The sequence below is a fragment of the Colias croceus genome, chromosome 22 (assembly GCF_905220415.1).
Source record: "Colias croceus chromosome 22, ilColCroc2.1".
In the NCBI taxonomy this organism is placed as follows: Eukaryota; Metazoa; Arthropoda; class Insecta; order Lepidoptera; family Pieridae; genus Colias; species Colias croceus.
Window position 1 is genome coordinate 6755629 of NC_059558.1, and position 24429 is coordinate 6780057.

At 34.7% G+C, this 24429-nt stretch overlaps 1 protein-coding gene across 3 annotated transcripts in view; it reads right to left on the reverse strand.

Annotated features, from left to right (window-relative positions):
- LOC123701889 (nucleolar protein 4) overlaps window positions 1-24429 on the reverse strand; it is a 142348-nt gene that overhangs the window by 73995 nt on the left and 43924 nt on the right. For all 3 annotated transcript variants that reach the window (XM_045649485.1, XM_045649484.1, XM_045649486.1), the window contains exons 3-4: window positions 3194-3328; window positions 1879-2697 (exon numbers count right to left, since the gene is read on the reverse strand). In XM_045649485.1, the coding sequence (XP_045505441.1) occupies window positions 1879-2697; window positions 3194-3328 (954 nt within the window). The remainder of the gene's footprint in view (window positions 1-1878; window positions 2698-3193; window positions 3329-24429) is intronic.

Below are 24429 nucleotides of genomic sequence, written 5' to 3' on the forward strand. Positions count from 1 at the left end.
GGACTGAAGGAGCCCCAATCAATCTTACAAGTCGCTCCGAGGGGGAGAGGCACTTTCGGAGGTCGTAGAGACCCTCTAACGGTAAAACTGACCCACCCCGGGCCACATGGAAAAGGTCCGAACGAAACTTTTGCGGATATTAGGGTTTTATGTGATTAATGTAGCGTTTATGACGCGCCTATCATGGCACTGTTTTAATGAAACTGACGGGTACGTTTTGTTTGAGTGCAAATTGCTGTGGAAAATCTAATTTATATGTAGAAACATTGTGAGTACCTATGTGATAAAATTTGTCAAAAAACCTTTAATAGTTTCCGCATCGCTAATTGTCATTCCTTTACTTTTCTTTTTACAAATCAAACTTCAACGACACGAGTAAATCGTTTATACGCAAAATAGTGAATAGAAGTATCTCTTACACTGAAGTGCTAAAGCACAAAATTGCTATCTGCCAATAACCGCAAAATACATCTCCGCAAAATTTCAAAACCCTCTCAGCGAAGCGCGATCGTAAGGCGACCAACAAAAAACCGACATCAGAAAATGTACTTGCTCACTTTTCCATTGGGCATCGTTTTTGTGTCTTGTCTAATACCGTGACGCCCCCCGGCTGATGAGTCCCACCCACCACCTCGCCCCAAGCGAGAAAAATGAGTTAGAAAAGATGCGGCGCCCGATTATAGCGTAACGTCCCTTTGTGAGCCATTCGTCTGAATTCTGAATCAATCGGTCGCTTGTACCCCGCCGGCGGTCCACGGTTGCCTATCCTGTCCTGTGTAATGTGTATGATAGGCTTTTGTCATTATTATCCACATTTTGTATTGAAATATACGTCTGTTATAAATGTATTCTGTTTAAAAATTGAATCCTAATCAGTACCTAATCACATCAGTAATGCGTTTATCGCCCATTATGGGTGGAAATTAGGAAAATGTATCCTTGTTTAAACTACGAATAATAAAGTACTTTGAATATTTTATCACAATGTTTCTGATAATATAACGTTATATATATTTACTACTAATCTTAAACTTTCTGTCACCTATATACTTGTATCATGTATCACCTCTTCACCTCCTCCTTTTAGACTTGATTTAATTCAAACTTTGTACACTTATCAAGAACAGGTGACATAAATACATTATTTTAAGAGTTAATCTTATTAAAAAAAGAAAACTTTTACATAAATACAATATAAAGCGTGTTTTTTTAGATTTTTTAACTACAATTTTCATGTCTGCGACATGGTCACATGAATTTTTCTTTCATTTTGTTCACTTATGGGCGAGATCATTAGTTTCTTTAAACTTGCTATGAATAATTTTAAGTTTGTAAGGTTAACCTACTTTTTTAGTTTCACAAAAATCCTCGCATGTCAAATGTATTCAGAGAAATATTGCAGTTCACGATCTGAATTAAGATATGCGTTCGAAATTCGAATATTAGTGTTTGTAGGATTCTAGGTTTTTTGATTAAAGAAAAAGAGAAATAAAAAAATAAATTTCGTCTGTTCGAAATTAATTAAGAAAAACTACTTATCACTATAAATTTATATAAATCGAATCGAATCGAATCGATCGAAATCTATAATAAACATAATATTATTAAGCATGAAAAAGTAAGTTTATTGTTTTAATAGATTTGAAAGTTATGATAATACATAATAACAAATGTTACCCATATGAATTATGAAAACGTAAAATCAAAGGCGTGTTTGTGGCGGGGATATTCCAACTTTAAGCTAGGGTTGAATTCTCCAAAATAAGGGAGAAAAATAAATTTCGCGGTTCAACTGTTCAACTGTTAGAACAGTTTTGTAACGTAAATGTTTTCGTAAACCAAAAACGTACAAATATTAAATTGGTAAATAAACCTTACCTTATTTTCGCCGTCTAGTCGCTCCTGATACGCCATATTTTTCATATGTTTCAGATAAGCTGTAGTTATCGGCACGCTGTAGTCGATGTCGTCGCTGTAATACATTCCTCCGTCTGGTCTCCAGGGCTTTGGAAATCTTCCGAATGTACTAGAACTTTCTGACGTAGACGGCAACAATTTTTTTCTAGGTGGCGAACGCGATTTAGGCGGGTCTTTCGACGTTAAATTTGCAACGTCCAATGGATTATATTTCTTCTTAACTTCCGCTCTATCGCTTTCGTTCTCTGCCGCCCTGGTACTTTCACTGCTTGATTCTTCTTTTTTACTCTCTTCTTTTTGAATTGGCGGTGGGCTGTCAGACTTGACATCTTCTACGTCGATGAGACTATCGTCTTTGTCAATTTCTGGGTCAGTTTGCAGAGGTTCAGCCTCTCTGAAAGGTTCCACTGAGCTTCTATCGAATAGAGAGGCGGCGTCGAAGCCATTAATCTTCTTCGAAGTCAATTCGATGTACGTTGGTTCATCTTCTACATCAGTGGGCTTTGGACTGTCGACCTTTTTCAACGGCTGGAGATCGGTATAATCGTACTTTGGTTCGAAGTAGTTTTGTGTGGCGTCGATTTCAGACTCCCAATTTCTAGCGTAGTCTGGAGGACAGTGAGGTAGGAAAGGTAGGTACGTGGGATGTCTGGTTGGTGAGGGGGAGGGGGTCGGCAGAGGGGGAGGGGAGGCACTGCGTGGACGCCGCGCACATTCTGCACAACCCGTCAGAAATCTCGTCACTGCTTCTCGTGGTAAGAAGGCATAGGTTTCGGTTATCTGTAAATAAAGATAAAATATAAAAATGTTGGCTCAAGTTTTTTAACGAAATATTTAGTTAAAAATAAACGTAAAAAGCGATAATTATTAATACCTATTATATTATTATTACATACAAATTACCAAAACATTATTTTATGAATAAGAATGAAGATCATGTTTTTTTTGTAGCGACAAATTCAGTGTAGACTTTGCTACTTGTTTTATCAAATCAAACATTAAAATATAAATAAATATGTTTTTGAAATGCACGCCATCTAGTATCCATTCGCCAATAACTACTAAGCCCAAATGTGTTTCTAACTTTTCAATCACTTGTAAGTAGTTTCGAAACAAGTCACTAGATGGCAGTATTATAAATAGTTATAATTACCAAAATAAAGTGAAAAAATTTAGTTGCTTTTGTTTAATATATGTAACTTAATGACATTTATTATAACTATTAACCTTATTTAATTCTTGTTTACATAATATGAATAAAAAAGGGAAAACTCACAGTTCTGTACGTGCGTTTTTGTCCTGCATGTTTCCCGGGTCTTCCTTCAAGTTCTACATGGACCGTGTAAATTATATCGAAGAAATTTTCAACTACTGCCACTTTTCTGTACACAGGTTCTTGATTTGGTGCATTCTGTAACAAAATAAAAACACGAATTTCATACACCGTTGGACGGCAAAATAGTACCAGCGCCATCTAGTGAGGACTAGCAAGATCATATTTTTAAAATGTTTCTGCTATTCACCACTAGATGGCGAAACATACATGATTTTAAATAATTATACAATCTGCAAATAAAAAATATTCTACTTTTATATCAACTTTTAAATTGTATAAACCTCTTTTAAGAATTTTACGATACCAGTTCGATTTCAAGTAATATTTATACAATTGAATTTAACAGTATAAAAGAAAAAAAAGTTGAATAATTTAAACAAGTATTATTAATTATTATCCTACACCTTCCTACCAACAATGAAATATTTTCCTCTTTCCTATTATCTAAATATCTATCTGCTGTTAACAGTTAACAAGTCACACCCTACAAATGTTATGCAGATATCTATCAGTTAATTGTAGCGAAGTTACACAGCTAATCTGGCGCTTAACTTGCGGACAGCAATTAACTTGCGCGGGAAGGTATTAGTATCCGGGATCCCGCGCGGGTCGTTACTGAGTGGTGTTGTTAAAGACTTTATTATAGATATAACGGTTTGTATATGTATAGATTAAAGGAATATAAAACGAAAGATGGGTGATATGCTTAATGGAAAAGAGAACTGTTAAAATACATTTGGCGTAATATTATAAGTTTATTTTTCACAAACTATTGTGCTAAGAGATGTGTTAGATAATTATGTTCAACAACAACGAGGGTTTTCTTTACCTATTAGTAAAATTGTAGCATTAGTTTACTGATTTTAACGACAATTTTCATAACTAAAGCAACGTAATACGATTAGGTATTTAATTAATAAATTCTTAGTTCGAAGCATCAAAACTGAAAAACCTTTCTTCATCTCAAGCAATTCACAGATAACTCAACTAGAACCCAACAATATGCAGGCAACTTGAAGCACATAAATCAGCGAGCCGCGGAGGGTATCAACGGGCCCCGGGACTCGACGGGACTAATGGCGGCGGCAATTACATGTCGGGACTTGGGAGTTGGGGACTCGGGGCCTAATAGTGATGAGACGCTTTTTGGTCTGAATTTTTTTTTTGTAAAGACGATTTTTGTTATTAGGAAGATGTTGTTTTGCCGATTGGTTACTTGATTAATAAATTTTTACAATATTAGTGATATATACCTGCGTAATATCAAGTTGGTTTTGTTTTAAAAAATTTAACAAATTTTGAAGAGAAGTCTCAATTCTCAAGCAATTATAATGTACCTAATAAATAATAATATAATGTTTATTTGATTACACTTTTATAAATCAACGTTATCTTACATATTATATCATTCTATTAATGAAATAAATTTTATACTATACTATGCGTTAGCGACAGGATTGAACTTCCCTTTTTATAAAAAAGTAAACATGATTTATGCAAACGATACCGCTAAATTATAGCGAGAAATACAAAGAAAAACATAAATTCAGAAAGAAACCAGGTACAACCCTAACCCTATCCCGCCCAATTAGCGCTGCTCCAGCCTCCAACCCAACACCAAATAAAAATAAAGTGTACGAAATATTTCCGAATCCAGACATTTTGGTGAACACATAAAACACACTATTATAACACCAAATATAATATATTATATATATGATTTATGTATTTTGAATTAATACGATTAAAAATAGAGAGAGTTTTACAATTCACTTATTTTAACGTTTTATAATAGTATTACAAACTTGAACACCTGTAAATTCTATGAAATATATGTCTCTCTAAACCTCAGATATTTTTTAAATTCAATCTTTTGTTTTCCCTTAGTGCTATAGTAAAATATATGACAATAAAAGAAAAATAGGGTGTACAGAATTAATTTAAACTCAATACACTCCAACTTCTAGAATCAGCTTTCTATGAAATTATAAAATACGGACTGAGAATGGTCTAAAGTAGTAGATGTAAAGATGAATACGGATTTCGCGACATGCTAAATCTATTCCGTAGTGTTTTTTTTTTTTTTGGAAAATGGCGATTATAATTACAATTAGATACTTAGCTATTGTGAGTTCTTAATAGCCCTTCTACCGTTTGACATTTACTACATAATTAACCTTTTAACTTCAAAGTAAGTAGTGTAAATCAACTATTTGCATGCAAATTTTATATTGTAACTATGTAACCCCTACTTCCCTACTTAATACCTATTAATAATGCGAAAGTAACTTTGTCTGTTTGTCGCTTCTTCACCCCTAAACCACCGAACTATGAAAATATGAAATTTCGTAGATATATGAAATTTCCCGAATAAGGCCCGAGAAAGAACATAACTTTTTTTTTTCAGAAAATCCCACGAAAAAGGGATAAAACCCCAAGACTGTATTTTCCTTTGATTACGCAGGCGAAGCCGCGAGCGGAAAGCTAGCAAAATAATTTTAATTTCTTGTAAATGCAAACTAAGTAGTTAAGTACTTATTAAAAAACGATTTTCGAAAAATTTAACCTAGATTTTTTGCTAACTCCTTTGCACCAAAACTCAAAAACCTAAACATGCTCGTAATCGTTCGATTAGTGAAATCAAGTAGTGATGTATTTAACACAATATCGACGTTGGGTGAGCGCGGATAATGAGTCAGCGGCGCGCGGCATGTCGCCTCATCACTACCATCTCCCACCCTGTTGGCTAGGGCTGTAGCGCGATATCGATAAAATTTAAATAATATTTTTATTGATTTTTTTGCGGATTTATTTTATGGTAGATTATTTTTATGTGTGTAAACCAATTACGTGTTTGTTTATGACTTTACTTTTTTATAGTTATTGATTGATCAGACTTAGGTTTGATGATTGGCTGTTATTATTTTAAAAACTTTGTTTCCAAATTATTAAGCACATACTTTGTGGTAGGTTATCCTTACTTCTACATGTAAATTTTTCATCACACATCAGATTTTACATATGATTATTCGACTTAGAATAGGAATAGTATTTCTTTTGTGATGCTTGTAATGTTACAGTTTGTTAACTAACCATATTATATTATGTAATTTTAAAATGATGAACTTCTATAAATGAATCATACTAAGCAATACATTTACTTGTGTCAATAAAATTAATAAGAAAACTGGATATAAATTATAAATACAAAAACATCGATATCGATACATTAACTAGAGTATTACAGCCCTACTCGGTTCGCCGCGCATTAATCAGCTGTTCCTTTCGATCTGCCGGTCACGGGCCGTCGACACGCCGCCGTAGGGCTGTCACTTAATGATTTTTTTTATTGATTTATACTGAACGTCGCAATGAAGCATAGTATAAGTGAGCGTGGGTTTAATAACTATGGCTAGAAATATGTACGACAATTCATAATCTTTACGTCATATTTTGTTGTATAATTCGAATTTATTATATCAGCTATGTGTGTTCTTTATGCCTATAAACAATTCCAAAAAATAAACGGTAACATGACGTTATTAGAATGAAGTTTCTGTTATATGCTGAAACCACTTGAATGCTAAATATTTTAACTGTGTTGTAGCCAGTTACTACATTAAAAAAAGGTTAAAGGCGTCTAAATAATAAGCACCTGTAAACTTTTCATGAATATTATTAAGTTACTTTAGAGCAAACGAAATATTATATGACATCGAACCGCTTTAAGGCAAGACAAACGAAATTATTGAGAAGCCCTCCGTCTCAAATCCATGTGATATTACGCGGGGCTTATAGCGAATGCGCCTTTGACATTCAGTTTATTTGTCATGTCATATGATGAAGGCTAATAACGTCTGGCGTTAATAATACATTAATCTGTAATCCATAGTCCATACTAATATTATAAATGCGAAAGTAACTCTGTCTGTCTGTCTGTTACTCAATCACGCCTAAACTACTGAACCAATTTGCATGAAATTTGGTATGGAGATATTTTGATACCCGAGAAAGGACATAGACTACTTTTTATTGCGAAATATGTACCACGGGCGAAGCCGGGGCGGACCGCTAGTATTCTACCTCTATATACCGCTTATGTGAAAAGTAATCCGTGAATACTACATGGCTTTAGTTGATGGTAATAAAAATGTTAAGAGATTCAATCATGCAATAATGATTATTTATTCCTAAAATCAAAGCAAGTTAGTGGAAAGGAAATTGAATTTAGATATTACTTGATTGAGGACGGCAATAGGGTGGTGGTGATTGCTTGGTATCAGACGACCCAAAAGCTCGTTTACCCGCTATATTAAAAAAACGACGTGTGGCACTCGGGGACTACCGCGGTAAAGCTATTGCATGCCTATGCCTTCAAGCCACACCTCCGCCCGTCGGAGTGGGGAGCGTGAGGTTCTTTCGTTACGGAATTTCTCGATTCGGTCCCCGCGCTCAAGGCCCGCGATAGAAGCTATGCAATAGCTTAAAAAAAACTACCTACTGCTCATAAAATTAAGTTTTTGACAGTATTTTTATGGAGTTTTGATGTACTTTGTTAGAAAATATTATGATGAAAAGCTACGCTGCATGTATCGGGGTCATGTCAATAAGTGAATTACTAGCCGCCTCTTTGGTGAACGGAAAAGTCATTAGCTCTGCAATCTAAAGGCTTGTGTGGTATTTTATGGATGAAACTTTTAATAAAAAAGACTTTCTTAATCTTCCTTATCACCCATTCCAAAGCCTATACACAGATTTCCAATCAATTTCAGCTTTAAATCCCTTACAGAAATAGATGTACTTATCGTAAATAATGGAATATTAATGGTAAATATAAGTCAGATTTTGTCCAGGAAGCGGCAGTTATCAAAAAGCCGTTGCCATGGATGCGCCCCCGTTCGTGCCCGGGATCAGTCGCAATTGGAGAACAAAGAAATATATAGAAATACCCCGCTTTGGTTCGGAATGGGCTAACAATGTCAATTACAGGTGACTATGCGTGTGTATAATTTAAATAGTTTGGAAAATCCAAAAGTGCACGCCTCATAATCTCATCCTTTACAATAAAATTGATTATTTATAAAGAGTACACTATAAATATAAAAAAGAAATAAAATAAAACAGTTGGAAAAGTAAAGAAAGCGGGTAATAATTGAGCTATTTTTCTTGTGGCCCCACATAGATGTGAAACTGCGCAGGTTTAAGGGACTGACTACCAACTTATTTTTTTAAACCTTGGCTTATAGTTTAAAGAATCGAGTTTATAATGGTGAATTTTGAGTACACTATAAATATAAAAAAATAAAATAAAGAATATAATATATAGATATACTAAAATTATGGAGAACAGTCGATATTTTTTTTTGTTTATTTAATAACAATTAAACCACATCGAATCAGACCCTGAAAAATGAAAGGGTTCTATTCCTGAGCATACTCAAGCGTAAGAGAAAAAAAAGACTCGATTAGTAAAGTATTTCGGTCGCTATCGTGTTAACAAGAAAATCCTCCGCACATACAGACACACGGACGTCCAAGACAGAACTTTTTTAAACTGTTTTTTAACTAGTTTAAATAACAAAAATGACATCAAAAATACCATGAACACAGATCACAGATCACAGATCACCATGAATGTTAAAAATAGTGTTTTTTCTTAATAGGTGTGTGTATGTATTATCTTACAAGTGCAATAGTAGGGGAGCCCAGGATGCTAAATGTGGATTTACTCGAGCGTCACGGGAACCTATTAGAATTGGTAGATTAGACCATAGCGAGAAAAAAAGGTCCTATAATGTTTTCACTTTTAGCGGTGGGGAAGGGTTTTTTGATTTTTTTTTAATTTAAAAAAGAAAAAAATTGGCTTGGAAATACTCAAGCGCGTTAGATATTGATATTTTGCATGCTCCAGGACGTCACTGAAAAATAGTATACGTTAATCTGACGATTTAAGGGGCGATTTAATCGCTATGAAGAAAGGGTAAAAAATTAAAGTAATATTATTCGAGCGCGTCAGATTAATATATGGGGGGGGTTAATTACAATATAAGAAGTCCCCATTTCGCTAATCTGACGATTCGAGCTCAACCTTAGGGAATTATGGATTATTCAAATTTTCCAGCGGGGCCCCTGAGCGCACCCACCAACCATAACTGCTCATATTGACTAGAGGTACTAATGAATAGCTAAGGTACCGTCCCTTATAGTAATCTGACGCGCTCGAGTAAATCCCAAAATCCCCTCTTGGGCTCCCCTACTACAATGTATGATACTTATAGACATTTTAAGTTTGAAAAATCAGATGTTTTGCGCGAAGTGACAGTAGTACCCACCTCAACGCTTCGCTTATGAGGCGTGCAATATGCACCTTATACAAATTTGATATAATGTTTCCTTTGATTTAGTTGGTCTTTCAAATAATAATTTCATGTTTCTTAAATGGTAGTAACCAGTAGAATATAGCAGAATAATTTTATCCTAGATTAGTTTTAATCAAGTTTCAGGGCAACGTACATTGTATATTTTCTATTGCAGATTCCATAAAGAAAAAGAACAACTTCAATTTGAAAAGAAGATTCTTTGCAGGGAGATTTTTTTTAACATAGGGAGAGGCATACCTCATGACATACCTACCTAATAACTGCTTACTACTTTTCTAAATATCTACGTATAAACGTTATATATGTATTTAAATTTTAATAAAACAGAGTTGCGAAGTGCTAACTAAAGTCGATCGGTTCTAGTTGATAGACCCCTTCTCACTTCCGCCCTTGCGGTCTACTGAACACACCCTCGTAATCCGCTTTATACCTTTTGTAGCTATGCTATTTTGTGGTTCTGTTATCCTGGTAGGCTATATCTCCTGCACAGTTGGTTAGGCTCCGTTAAGATGCCGCCATCAGTTCCGCAAGTAATCCGAAGATGAGAAGATGAAATTAATAATAAAAACGCGGTAAGTAGCTTTTACGCATTCTTATAAATGAGACATCGTTAAATCTGAATGAGAGGCAACGGACAAGATGCTAGTGTGTTTCAAATAAATTGAGTTCGACCACTGTTGGAATTGATAATGACAGAAATTACATAGATAACCACAGAATAAATGAAATAATGAGCTTTTTTGTTCACAAATGTTGTTATTTTGTTGCAAGAGATAGTATCTACGTTACACACATAATCATAGTATCCTTTAAATATGTAGTCAAGGTGTAATTTCTAGTTTTATATGCATTGACTAAATTCCGAAATAAAAAAAGGTCTAGCTCAAAAAGTATTACGTAAAAATGTATACATAAAATATAGCTGTGTCGCATATCTTGAAGGGCCAACGGTCGAGAACACGAGACATCAGTCAAGTTTTCTGAGATCATCAGGGTTGTCAGTAATGTAATATTAGCGACCATAAATGATAAAATATGCTATCAGACTGTGGAATTCTCTGCCTGTGGATGTTAGACGAGCTTCCTCTATAAAATCTTTTAAAACTCTTTTATATAGGCACCTCTCCAATTTAGCATATCCTTCTACTTAATATTATGTATTTTATCCCTTCCTATTATTAATTTATATATTTTATGTATTCTATCTTCTATAATCTATATTATTATTTTATTTATTATATCAGCCACCCGCGTAACATGTACGTTTCTTCTTTATCTCTTACCTTGGGCAGTCTGGAAGAGATCGCTAGTAAGCGATAAGGCCGCCTTATGTACCTACCTTTTGATGTACCTTTTTATAATTGTAAATATTACTTGGTGTGGTATATTAAATTGATAAATAAATAAATAAATATATTTTAGTAAAGGCAATGCTTATTTGATTCAATTATCAGATGGATAATAATAGATTTTATTTGATTACCGTACGTTTTTTGAGCCGTGGTATGTAGAGTGTTCCATTTGGCTGGATTTCATACATGATAATTACATATAGATAGAATTTTACACATAGCGTTGTAAAATTTTTATTTTCCCAGCAGATTTTTAGGTGGGTTTAAATGATTTTGAAAATATATTTCGCACGCGTATATCAGTAAGCTGGATGTCACAAAGCATGAAGAGCCGATAAACGAGCACATGCGACACCCGTCAAGCCGTCCCCGTCCCCACGAGATCATCAGGGCTGCCACTTTAACAATTATAATGTCACGTAGGAGATTTTTTATCGACATATTTCTAAAGACAAAGAACTTACTAATAGGACTTAGTAATAGGTGATAACCTATTACTTAAACTCATATCACATGAAACTTGTGATTACCGTAGCGTTTAGTTGGCTCTATTTGTTATAAAGATTTTGAACATTTATTACTTCTGTTATGTAAACCTATCTATTTAAAACCATTATTGGCGAATATTGCTTTGAAAATAAATGACGTTGAATTAAATCAAAATAATATATATTTATTGTCAAGTGCCAACGTTAAAGAACTTACATCGTTCACACTTTAACGGTGTAATCAGTTATATGAAACTCAAAAAATATATATAAATAATGAATATACTTCGCACAGCCCTAGCGGTTACTGGTATGAGCCGGGGGAGGGGGGCGGAAGTGTCGTGCGTGCGATTTAATTCCATCGCCTTTCGCCTCGCGCGGCTGCGGGCCCGCTTGAGTGTGCTCGAATAGTGATGTGCTGTGGGTGGATGTTGACGATGTGTTTTATTTTTATTAATATCGAGATTCTAGTTAATTAAAAATGGAATATGGTATTAATGATAAACATTGTTTGTTTAAAATTATTATATTATTATACATAATATATTATGTACTTCAAATATATATCATTTCGCTATAATAAAGAGATGGCTTTTTTAAAGAGATTAAATACATAATGATTAATGGTGCTATCTATATATTAATTATGACCGCGGCTACAACAGTCCACCAAATCAGTAACTAATTTCAATTTGTGATAATTTTCACATCGATATAGGAATGTACAAAATAAAGTTTAACTGAGAAATTAACATTTTCATTTAATCTTAATTCAAGTTTGTAAAACAATTGAATTTGTTTTGTGGCTTTGTCACTAAGTATTTAGTTTGTAATTGCTTTATCTTTATAATCACGTTGTGTTTACTATGAGATTTTTATGTAATTATTGTTTTCAAAGTTGAAGTATTGAACTGCAATGCATACAAATATCGAATTCAACAACTGAACACGTTGAAAGAGACAAAATATATAAAGTATCGATACGATGAAATTCAACACGTTGTACTCCATCCCTAGTGAAAACTAGAAGCGCTGGCGGCCGACAGCGGGCTCGTAAAATACGAGACCAGGTGATTCTGTCGGCGGCACTCGGCACATAGATACCGCTGACACGTGTTAGGGTTGCCAAATACGAGAAACGGTGATAAGAATGAATGGACTATTTAGGTTGCATGATCGGAGGACATTTGCAATGATAAAATGAAAAATGATAACCGTTTTGAATGATTTGGCTGAAGAATTCGCCATTTATAAGATAACCATGTTCATAAATGTTTCAAGAAGATCTCCATGTTTAGATCTGTAAAAGAAACACACATAAATTTAAACATAATATTCCGAAGAAATTCACGTTTAAGGTATCTAAAATTATAACTTTTTGGACTATATATTTTGTAATAATATTATGTAGGTAATTACTAATTAGTATAAATATTATATTGTAAAACTGCGCTCGTGTTATCCGAAAGTGATATTAGCTTGTAACACGTAGAAATATTCACCAAGCTCAATACAAAAAATAAAAATTAAAAACTTTACAAAAAAACTTCAATAAAAAGAATTACTAATGAACCGTCGCGTCGCCAGCCCTACGCTCAAGTTCACGTCACCTCCCACTTAGCGGCCGGCCGGGCGTAGCTGTCGAGAGCGCCGCAAACTTATGCTCCCCTGGTACCCGCAGAGTCGTGTACCCGTTATGTGCTTGCTGAATTTTAACTTCGCTTTGCAACCCGGTTTTGACTTTCTTCTTTTTCCGCTGTTTTACGAAATACTGTCTATGTTGTGCCTTTTATTTGCTGGTAAATAATTGCAATTTAACCCTAAATAATTATTCTTTTCGCGGGATGACAGATGCGATTGACAAGTGACCTGCGTGAAGGAACGTAGGCAGTTTCTTTTGCTCTGTGCACCTACTGCAACTAACTGGCTTATAGGAATTACTCATAATGTCATAAATGCTTATTTTAATTAATAAAATATCCGTATGTTCATTTATTAGTACATTAAAAAATATTGCATTTAAAAACTCGTTGTTTGCTGTTTTCTTATTTCTTCCTTTTCGGTTAGAAGTAAGATAACAACGGTTTAACAAAATGAACAAAAACAGTTGTAGAAACTTAGCTTGCGTGAGAAGCGAATAAGAAAATGCTGCAAATATAAGCGTCGCTTATTTATTTGGCGTCGGCATTTTGGCAGACTACACTGGCAAGCTGAGATCAAAAGCAAAAACATTTCCGTATGGTCCATTCGGTCAACGCTTTCGGCGCCAGACTAGGTTCAATAGTAAATAGTTAATACCAACTCCAAAATGGAAATAGAATTTTCATACTTCTTAAAAAATTTAAGTAGGTAATCGACGACCTTCTCTCATCTGTTTTCCAGATGTTCAATACGAAGAATATGAAGAATCATATAACAAATAAGAAGCTTTTTATGCAGATGATTAAAGAAGGTGAAGGTTTGTCGCTCGTGATCCTCAATATTTGAATTATTAGAGTGCATGTTATTTCAAATCGTTTCACTAGCTTCGACATGGATTTATTTAATTCATGTGCGATTACAATTTTAATCGCAATCGTATTTCCAGTTAAAGAAATAAAAAATGCCACAAAATAAAATCCATCCTGCGACGACATTATTCGCAGCGCGGTACCAGAACATCATAAATTTGATGGCGGTCGGTCAGTAATTGCATGGAAGCAGTGGCGCCCAGCGAGCGCGAGGGCGTGATTGTGCACGCGATGCTTGTTATTAATATATTAATATTAATTACTTACGAACACCTTCGAATTCTGGTGACCTGGTAATTACGGCTTGTTAGGTATTTGTCACTTCTACGGTAACTATCATGGCCCGTTTGTCGTTGTTACCACAGTTCTTACAATCTGTACGATAATAACATTACAGAAATGATCATATATAAAAAATTCTATTCTTTCTTTTGAAATAAAATAATTCCTTAAAAGATAACATAATATGGGGTAAACCAGTAAGAAAATCTTTAAAAATACGCCGGTGCACTTGTCTTCAATCAAAATGGGGTCGGAATCTAACAGCCCATTAATCTCTTGACCATAAAACGCTCCAGAATCGTAAAGGCTGTGTCCGTAAATAATGTGGGACCCAGTGGTGTACTGTAATCACTGGCTGAATTTATTTTATTTTAATCATTTTGTTAAAGCGTTTTCTTTTCATTTTCTTGGTGTGAAATAATAGTCATCTAAAATTACTTCTAACATCAATGGACAATGTACCGAGTATAAAACTATATAGAGATATGTGATTCAAATGTTTAGACTTTAGATTATAATTTACTAGCTTTCCGCCTGCGGCTTCGCCCGCGTTTTCAAAGAAAAACCCGCATAGTTCCCGTTCCCGTGGGATTTCCTGGATAAAACCTAGCCTATGTTGATCAGTGAAGAAGCAGCTTTCTAATGGTGAAAGAATTTTTGAAATCGGTCCAGTAGTTTATGCGTGAAAACCATACATACATACATAATTACAAACCTTTCCTCTTTATAATATAAGTATAGATTAGTATGGATAACGAATATAATGCGTTTTAATCCGTTAAAATCTATAATAGAGATTATAGCTAGGTAGGTATAATATAATATAAGCGTATATTTATTTCGTTTCATCTCGTTTCGTATGTAATAACCGACGTCAAGCGTCCCATAGTCGTTAGCGCGAATCAATCAGGGGGTAATGAGGGGGACGAGGTCATACGATACTTGAGCTGACTTGACTCTTATGTATTTAGGAATCTATAGAGATTAGAGACTAGAGTTGATGACAATGGATCGGATTTCGCTGTTGATTATTCACTTGTTTTTATGTATTGTAGACGCTAACATCTCAGCTAATTCGATATGGTTGTCGATACAGTCCTGTATTTTCATCAGATTAAATAACCGTATAGAAACAGTGCGTTTAAAGTAAAATTCGATCAATTTTCTGCTCACAATCCTGGCATTACGTCTATATCGCAGGACCTATTTAGGTCTTCATGCGCGCCGAGCACGCGAGGTTACAAGTTACAATCAACCTACAAGAAAAGGGCAAATATCTTTTTAAATATTGATCGAGGCAACATGATATTTTATGTCAACATCGATCAAACAATGCCCCTCAGGATTGGGGACCGGATAAGTGGTCGGAAAGAATTAGGGGCGGCCGGGCGACGATAAGGGCGGGCCCAGTAAACGGACGCGGGACTACTGAGACGTTATAGCGATTCAACCAGAGGCTTGGCAAGGGACGAAGACTTTAGGGTCTGTTAACATGACAAGGTATGTATTTGTGTTTTTCAAACCATGCCAAGATATAAGTAGTAGCGAAATGTATGATATTATGGTAATCAGGCGATTGAATGGTATTTAAATTAGGTATTCGATGATTTGCCATGAACTTAACTTATGTTTTCGATGTTGGATTTATTAACTTTAATGGATAACCTTACCTGAAGATTTACAAAAACTATAAAAAACGCAACCGTGTATGAATTTTCGATGTATATTTAAAAGAATAAAGTCGTAAATTGCGCAACTCCAACAAAGGCCTTAAGGACGCTGTCACAAATCTGCGTTACTCAAATTTAGGTATCTAACGTCGCCACGTGGTTCGCGGGAACATCGCGCTCACGTAAACATAGCGCATTCCATTTTATAGACCATCTTCATACTTGATATTATTTTTTTTTATATTTTTATTGAAATTGATTCCAGAAGATTACTGGGAACTTTAAAAATTCATTTTGTTACTATTATTAGTAGGTACGATCCTTATAAGTATTTTAGTGTATTCAACCAACTTAAAAAAGTGTGACTATTTTACAACAATTTGAATATGAATTGTATTATTGTTTACAATATCGAAGCTTTTTAAGAAATGTATAAAATACTTTTTTAAGAATTATTATCATACATAATATTATATGTTACCGGCAATATATTAAACCCGGCATTGTAAGCAATTCTTAGTAAATGTATGTTATTCCGAGAAACAGTCGGAATGAAATAAATTAAATTCGTTACCACACATTCACATTACCTATATCTTTAAATATGAACTTTTCCTAAGTAGCAAACACATTTGCAAATGTGGGTGGTTTTTGGGGTAGCTATTAACCAATATGAGGTCAAAACTAAAATCCAAGATGGCACCGACGAAAATATGAAATCTTTTCGTCATGGGTGTCATTTTCAAGGAGTTGGAGTAGCTATTAAATAAGTATTAATCAATATGAGGTCAAATCTAAAATCCAAAATGGCGCCGACGACAATTTGACATCATTTCGTCACGGGTGTCATTTTCATGGTTTTTGGGGTAGCTATTAACCAATATGAGGTCAAAACTAAAATCCAAGATGGCGCCGACAAAAATTTTATATATTTTCTTCATGGGTGTCATTTTCATGGTTATTGGGGTAGCTATTAACGAATATGAGGTCAAAACTAAAATCCAAGATGGCGCCGACGAAAATTTTACATCTTTTCGACATGGGTGTCATTTTCATGGTTTTTGGGGTAGCTATTAACCAATATGAGGTCAAAACTAAAATCGAAGATGGCGCCGACGAAAATTTTACATCATTTCGTCACGGGTGTCATTTTCATGGTTATTGGGGTAGCTATTAACGAATATGAGGTCAAAACTAAAATCCAAGATGGCGCCGACGAAAATTTTACATATTTTCGTCATGGGTGTCATTTTCATGGTTTTTGGGGTATCTATTAATTAATGTAATGTACTAACATAGTAATTAAGAAATTACTAACAAGTGGACCTATGTTGTTTCTATTAATAAATAAATTATTATTATTATGTTTCTCGGTTCCATAATACTCGGGTACCACCAGAAGGACGGTACCCGGACCTTTGGAAGGCTTACGTGGGGACACGGATCCAACACGCAGAGGCCCTTTCGAGACTTTTACTGTGTTGTGGGACACCAGCCGCAGCCTGCCCATGACTGCACTATAGAGATACAGTCCTAGGCAGTCCGCGGCCGATGTAGGACTATTGTGAGAAATGGAAGCAAAATAAACCGGGCTATGGAATGGGATGCTACATGGACTGGCATTGGGGACTATAGAAACTATGGCACCTGCCTTTCTACTTAAGGGAAGTAAAAATTTGTTGGCAGATGGTGACTCGCCCTCTCACTGTATGGGCCCCCGAAATAAGTCGCTGCAATAGTGCGACAAGGGTGACAACATATTGTGAGCAGCTTAGAGTGGAGAGGCGTCCCTGGACTTTAAACTACGATCACGCGCTCCCTGAGGGTCCAGCATCACGTGCCCACTCGCCACTTACGCTTCGCATCCACCCTTCGAGCTAAAAGCTCTCGCGACTCCACTCTGGCCGGCCGGTTAAGGCGAGCCAGAGGTGGGGGTCCTGTCCTCGTCAGGCTTCACTCCGACCGGCCGGTGAAGGTAAGCCGGAGATGAAGACAGGGGCCTCCCCCGGGAGCACTCGGTTCCCGCAGGGTCACTACTCCCCGACACCCCGCCACAAGGTGTCTTGCGGGTTGACTGATTGCACGGGTGGAATATCTGTTGTCACGTAGACAACAGATATTCCAACCGTGGGCGATGGGGTCGTCACATCCCTACGCCCTTATTATTATTATTATTAACCAATATGAGGTCAAAACTAAAATCCAAGATGGTGTCGACGAAACTTTACATCTTTTCGGCATGGGTGTCATTTTCATGGTTATTGGGGTAGCTATTAACGAATATGAGGTCAAAACTAAAATCCAAGATGGCGCCGACGAAAATTTTACATCTTTTCGACATGGGTGTCATTTTCATGGTTTTTGGGGTAGCTATTAACCAATATGAGGTCAAAACTAAAATCGAAGATGGCGCCGACGAAAATTTTACATCATTTCGTCACGGGTGTCATTTTCATTGTTATTGGGGTAGCTATTAACGAATATGAGGTCAAAACTAAAATCCAAGATGGCGCCGACGAAAATTTTACATATTTTCGTCATGGGTGTCATTTTCATGGTTTTTGGGGTATCTATTAACCAATATGAGGTCAAAACTAAAATCCAAGATGGTGTCGACGAAACTTTACATCTTTTCGGCATGGGTGTCATTTTCAAGGTTTTTGAGAGAGCTATTACCAAATCCCCAATGTAACCGTCGATAATTAGGTATATTTTTCTTACTCCTTTAAAGTAAACTTAAATAAAATAACAAAAACGTTAACAACCACAGTTTTGTAGAAAGTCTTAAAAAAAACAATTTTAAAGAACATTGAAATGCATATTTAGAAATTTAATATAAAACGCAACTCTGTGGCAATCATGTTAATATTCTGACAGATATTAGTAACTTTAAATATATTCTTTAAATATATTCGCTAAACTTTATTTAAAATAAAGTTTATCTAAAACATTTAAACGAAGAGAATAAAATAAAAAAGAACGTGTGTGCCGAGAAAACGTGTCAGGAGTGAAACTTCTTTGGCGAGATTCATAGATACCAAAATCGCCGCCTTGCTCCATAACGCGACAGTATTACCATGACGCGATCTTGAAATTCGACGACCATCTTGGATTTTAGTTTTGACCTCATATTCGTTAATAGCTACCCCAAAAACCATGAAAATGACACCCATCACGAAAAATGTCAAATTTTCGTCAGCGCCATCTTGGATTATAGTTTTGACCTCATATTCGTTAATAGCTATCCCAAAAACCATGAAAATGACACCCATGATGAAAAGATGTCAAATTTTTCGTCGGCGCCATCTTGGATTATAGTTTTGACCTCATATTCGATAATAGCTACCCCAAAAACCATGAAAATGACACCCATGACGAAAAGATGTAAAATTTTCGTCGGCGCCATCTTGGATTTCAGTTTTGACCTCATATTCGTTAATAGCTACCCCAAAAACCATGAAAATGACACCCATGACGAAAAGATGTAAAATTTTTGTCGGCGCCATCTTGGATTATAGTTTTGACCTCATATTCGTTAATAGCTACCCCAAAAACCATGAAAATGACACCCATGACGAAAAGATGTAAAATTTTCGTCGGCGCCATCTTGGATTTCAGTTTTGACCTCATATTGGTTAATAGCTACCCCAAAAACCATGAAAATGACACCCATGACGAAAAGTTGTAAAATTTTTGTCGGCGCCATCTTGGATTATAGTTTTGACCTCATATTCGTTAATAGCTACCCCAAAAACCATGAAAATGACACCCATGACGAAAAGATGTAAAATTTTCGTCGGCGCCATCTTGGATTTCAGTTTTGACCTCATATTCGGTAATAGCTACCCCAAAAACTATGAAAATGACACCCATCACGAAAAAAAGCCAAATTTTCATCGACGCCATCTTGAATTGTTTTACCCCACCAATCTATTCAACAACCCATAAAAAAGAGGATCTCAGGCAAGGTAATTTTAAAAACATAATTTTAAATTACAAATAATTGGAATATGAAACTTATACAGTTTACTCATAAAAAGTATCAAATATTTCAAATCACGAAAAAGACAGTGCACGCACAATAATCTTTTTTATTTCGTTTTTATTTTTGTCACGAGGAGCGATACACCCGTCCTTCCAAGAGCGCTTCTGAGCGCGGTCTGACGAACCGCGAGAACAAAATGTATGAAGAAATCGACAAGTATTTTTAATTTAGCTCATTATTGAAATAAAATTTTGATTTAGATTCATAAAAATTACACCATATATAAAGGACTATATATCCCTCAATAAGATATAGTTAAGAAGATAGATTAGGCTCTTAATTTTCCTAAAATGGTACCGGTTTAGACCCCATTTTTTTGCATTTTATGCGTTTATTGTGATGGAAAAAACGTATTTCAGCGACAATTTTGTATGACGTCGTACAATTTTTATAAAATGAACGTAAAGCTGAATATATTATCTTTAAATTAAGATATTACTATGTTCTCACGTGTAATTGCTTTAAGTTAAAATGGTACCGAAAAACAGCGTGTTTTTGTAAAAATACGTTATAGCGTCCTTAATAAGCGACCCTGCAGCATTCGTCAAAATCTTTGTTTTGACGGCACTTCGAAACTTTGGTAAGTATTTTTCAGCAAGACTTGTTTTTTTCAAAACCAACCGCAAACAATATTTCGTTTTATCAGCTTTTGATTTATTTTATAAAAAATAGGTATTTAATTTTAATATAGGTATTGCCATTTTTGTTATTGTTCCAAAATTAAGGCCGGTTGCAGAGCTTGACCGACCATCAGTGCGTACGTCAGTCGCGCTTGTCAAGTCATATGTATGGAAATTCATAAAACCGTTCATAGCTAGACCGACCATACGCACGCGTATTGTCATGCGTAGTAGACAGTAGTGTCATAGTCACAATTGTTGATGCGTATCGTCAGGACCGACGGTACGCACTGACGGTCGGTCAAGCTCTGCGACTGCAACCAGCCTAAAACAATAATTTTGAAACAATCTAGTATTTTTAGCCATCGTCCATCACACTACGTGCTGCAACTTCGTACGCTATATGTATAAAAATATATTAAGTGTTTGATGTATATACTAACTAGTGGTCCGCCCCGGCTTCGCCCGTGGTACCTACATGTTTAAAGTATCCTATCTCTCAAGTTGGATCGAACTGCACATGGTGTGCGAATTTTATTATAATCGGTTAAGTGGTTTAGGAGTCCATTGAGGACAAACATTGTGACACGAGATTTATATATATTAAGATTACTAACTGTTGTTGCTTATATAAAAAAATATATAAATAACTTCTTAGAAAATATAAAATAAGTACTAGGTATGCATAACAGCTAGTTGGTAGACAAGTTTGAGTCATGTCCGCGGGCGCCGCTTCCTTGCTAAGCAATTTAGCTGTCCTAGTTACCACTAATTTGAATGAATTTCAATTTTCCCCCGCTATACTTTGTAATTAATCTGCAGGACAAGAGATTAAAACCCAGACTATCATTAGAACATGTTATAAGAACAATCTTGATCATTACAAAAATAATCAATGTATGTAGGTATTTCAGAAAAAAATGCTAGTACCACAGACTAATAATTATATACTACGTATACAACTAGTACGTAAGTACCATCAACCTCACAGAACTATATCGAGATAGTTCTGTCTTCTGTGATCAACCTACTAAAATAAATTCTATAGGGTCCTAAATCTATATAATAATGATAGAATATATATTGTATAATGATTGTAGTAGTATGTGTAAGTAGGTATGTGTAATTTATCCGACTTCCAAACAAATTACTCCGTTCAGACAGTTTACTGATTACTGTGGTTCAGACTTCAAGTATGTTGGTCACAGTAAGATAATAATTTTAAAGTACGAGTATAGTGTAAAATGTAGGAAACATATTTTGTTTACATAAAAATTAATGAGCAATGTCTAATGGCGGAATGTTATCAATCACTCGTGATAATAAGGCATGTCTACCTAATGGCGCGGTGAGGCGTCATTACGAGTAAATTACGCAGAGCTGCTGATGATTATGCGCTCCTGGTAGTTGAACCGTACATTGTGATACTTTGTGATCGGACGCAAGGTCGTTGGCGCGTCCAAAAGTAAAGATGGCGGCTGTTAAAGTTTCGACATTTTTATTCGTAAGATAATTTCTGCCTTATAATAAATAAATAGATAAGTAGACTAGTGGATCAATTTGCTGTAATATCTGAGAAACATGTGTTTTAATTAATTGTTATTACACTTTTAAATTACTTCATCGAGCATCAAAATACATAATAATAATATCCGTCATTTGCAAGTTGCAACTATTAGCTATATACTAGTTATTATTCATTCTGTGCTAAAGTAAAAACGAAGACTGCGCATAAAAAATATTTCATCTTTGAAAAAAAAACCACACATATTTTATGTTCTTCTGGTAACTGGCTTATATATTGTAATACATTGTGGTGTCGGTACGAGGTCATCGTTATCCGAGTAATGATAATATAGTCACCATCGTTTATGAGGCTCTAGTAACCGAAACATTTTTATATGCTGTGGTCATGGTCGCATTAGTTGTTTAGTTAAGTATGCATTTTTTATAGTAGGTATATAGCAATAGGGATCGTTAATTTTAACCTACAGTGTCCGACAGTTAAAATTTAAACTAATCTTTGCGTCAAAAAGTGCTACAGCATGCGATAGAAACTAACAGAGAAACTCAGCATGTGTTTGATGTAAAATTTTTGTATATTTCCCGTTTTATTTTTAAAAAGTTATTATTGTCATGATTAGGTTTTCGATATCAGTTTTAGGTTTTTTGATATCTGCAGTAGTTACGGAATAATCGCATGTACACTAACGATTACACCCTGTATAGATAGTATTACAATATATGTACGTAATAATAAAACTAGCTATTTCTGTTTAAATTTCCAGTCTCGAGTTATACAATATGCATTTTATTCCCGATATAACGACCTTGTTAAGAACGCGACTAAAGTCAAATCACCAATCAACATTTAGTTGATACGTGTAATATTCAAGACCAAATATAAAAAATAAAATATATGTAAAACTTGATGATATTTTCGATTATCCTGTTTGATCAAAAACATAAAATATTGAAATTGACTCGATAGAAATAATTCACGAAGTTACCTCTAAATTTCACACTTTGACGTTTTTTACTTGACATGGTTATGCCTATTATGTTATTTTTTTCATAAACAATTATATTGAAACATTTGTGAGAACTTTGTTATACCACTTTTGTCTAATTACTTTTAGTTTTGATTTAATCACGATAAAACACTTTTGGCGCTTACTATATTTTTAATTACGCAAGAAATCATCTTGCATCGCACGTTCTAGGAGCTTCAAACATAATTCTATTTCATACATCAGACGCTATCGCTCCGTTGAGACGAGTAGACCGTGCTCAAGTTGCTGTGCCGCGCGCCGATTTTTTAATAATATTGTTTTAATATTGTTTTTTTGAAAATGGTAAACAACAAAAGAAAATTGAAACTTCAGAAACGAGAACTAAAAGAGATTCGTATTTACATGATATCTAACTAATTTTCGAAGATAAGTATAGTATTGTAATCATATTAATAAATATTAAATACCTAATTATTATTTATAATAAATAATAATAATTATTATTTATTAATATGTATTAATAAAAAATACGACTTTCGATTCATTTATGCAGGTGAGTTTAGATATTACATAAATATGTAATATCTAATCACACTCACACGAATTTATGCAAATGCATAAATTCGTTTCCGTGGGCTGAGTATTGACGCGACGATCTTAGGTATACAAACATATATATAGGTATATATTATATGGATACAAATATTTCATTCATAGTGTTACATCAATAAAATCAAGAAAGATTTATATGTACCTAGTATATTTTTTTATTAATTACTTATTACCATTACTACTATGATTACCTACTACCTATTTGTAGATTCCTATGGTTGTTCCAGTAAATAACGTAAAAAGGTTGTGAATAGTAGATATATATAATATAATATATTCACAATCTGTATTATAATAATCACTGGTGCAGTGAACTCCCATATAAATAATTATAATCCATACTATAATATTATAAATGCGAAAGTAACTCTGTCTGTCTGTCTGTTACTCAATCACGCCTAAACTACTGAACCAATTTGCATGAAATTTGGTATGGAGATATTTTGATACCCGAGAAAGGACATAGGCTACCTTTTATTGCGAAATACATATGTACCACGGGCGAAGCCGGGGCGGACCTCTAGTAAATTATAAAGTTATACCTGCTCATTATTTGAAATCTATCGTAAAATTAAATAAAATAAGTAACTTTACTCGTCTAAATATTTGTATATATAAAAATGAAACCCGTTTCGCGTTGTCACGGTATCACGTGTGAACGGCTGAACCGATTTCGATAATTCTTTTTTTATTGTATCCCTTGA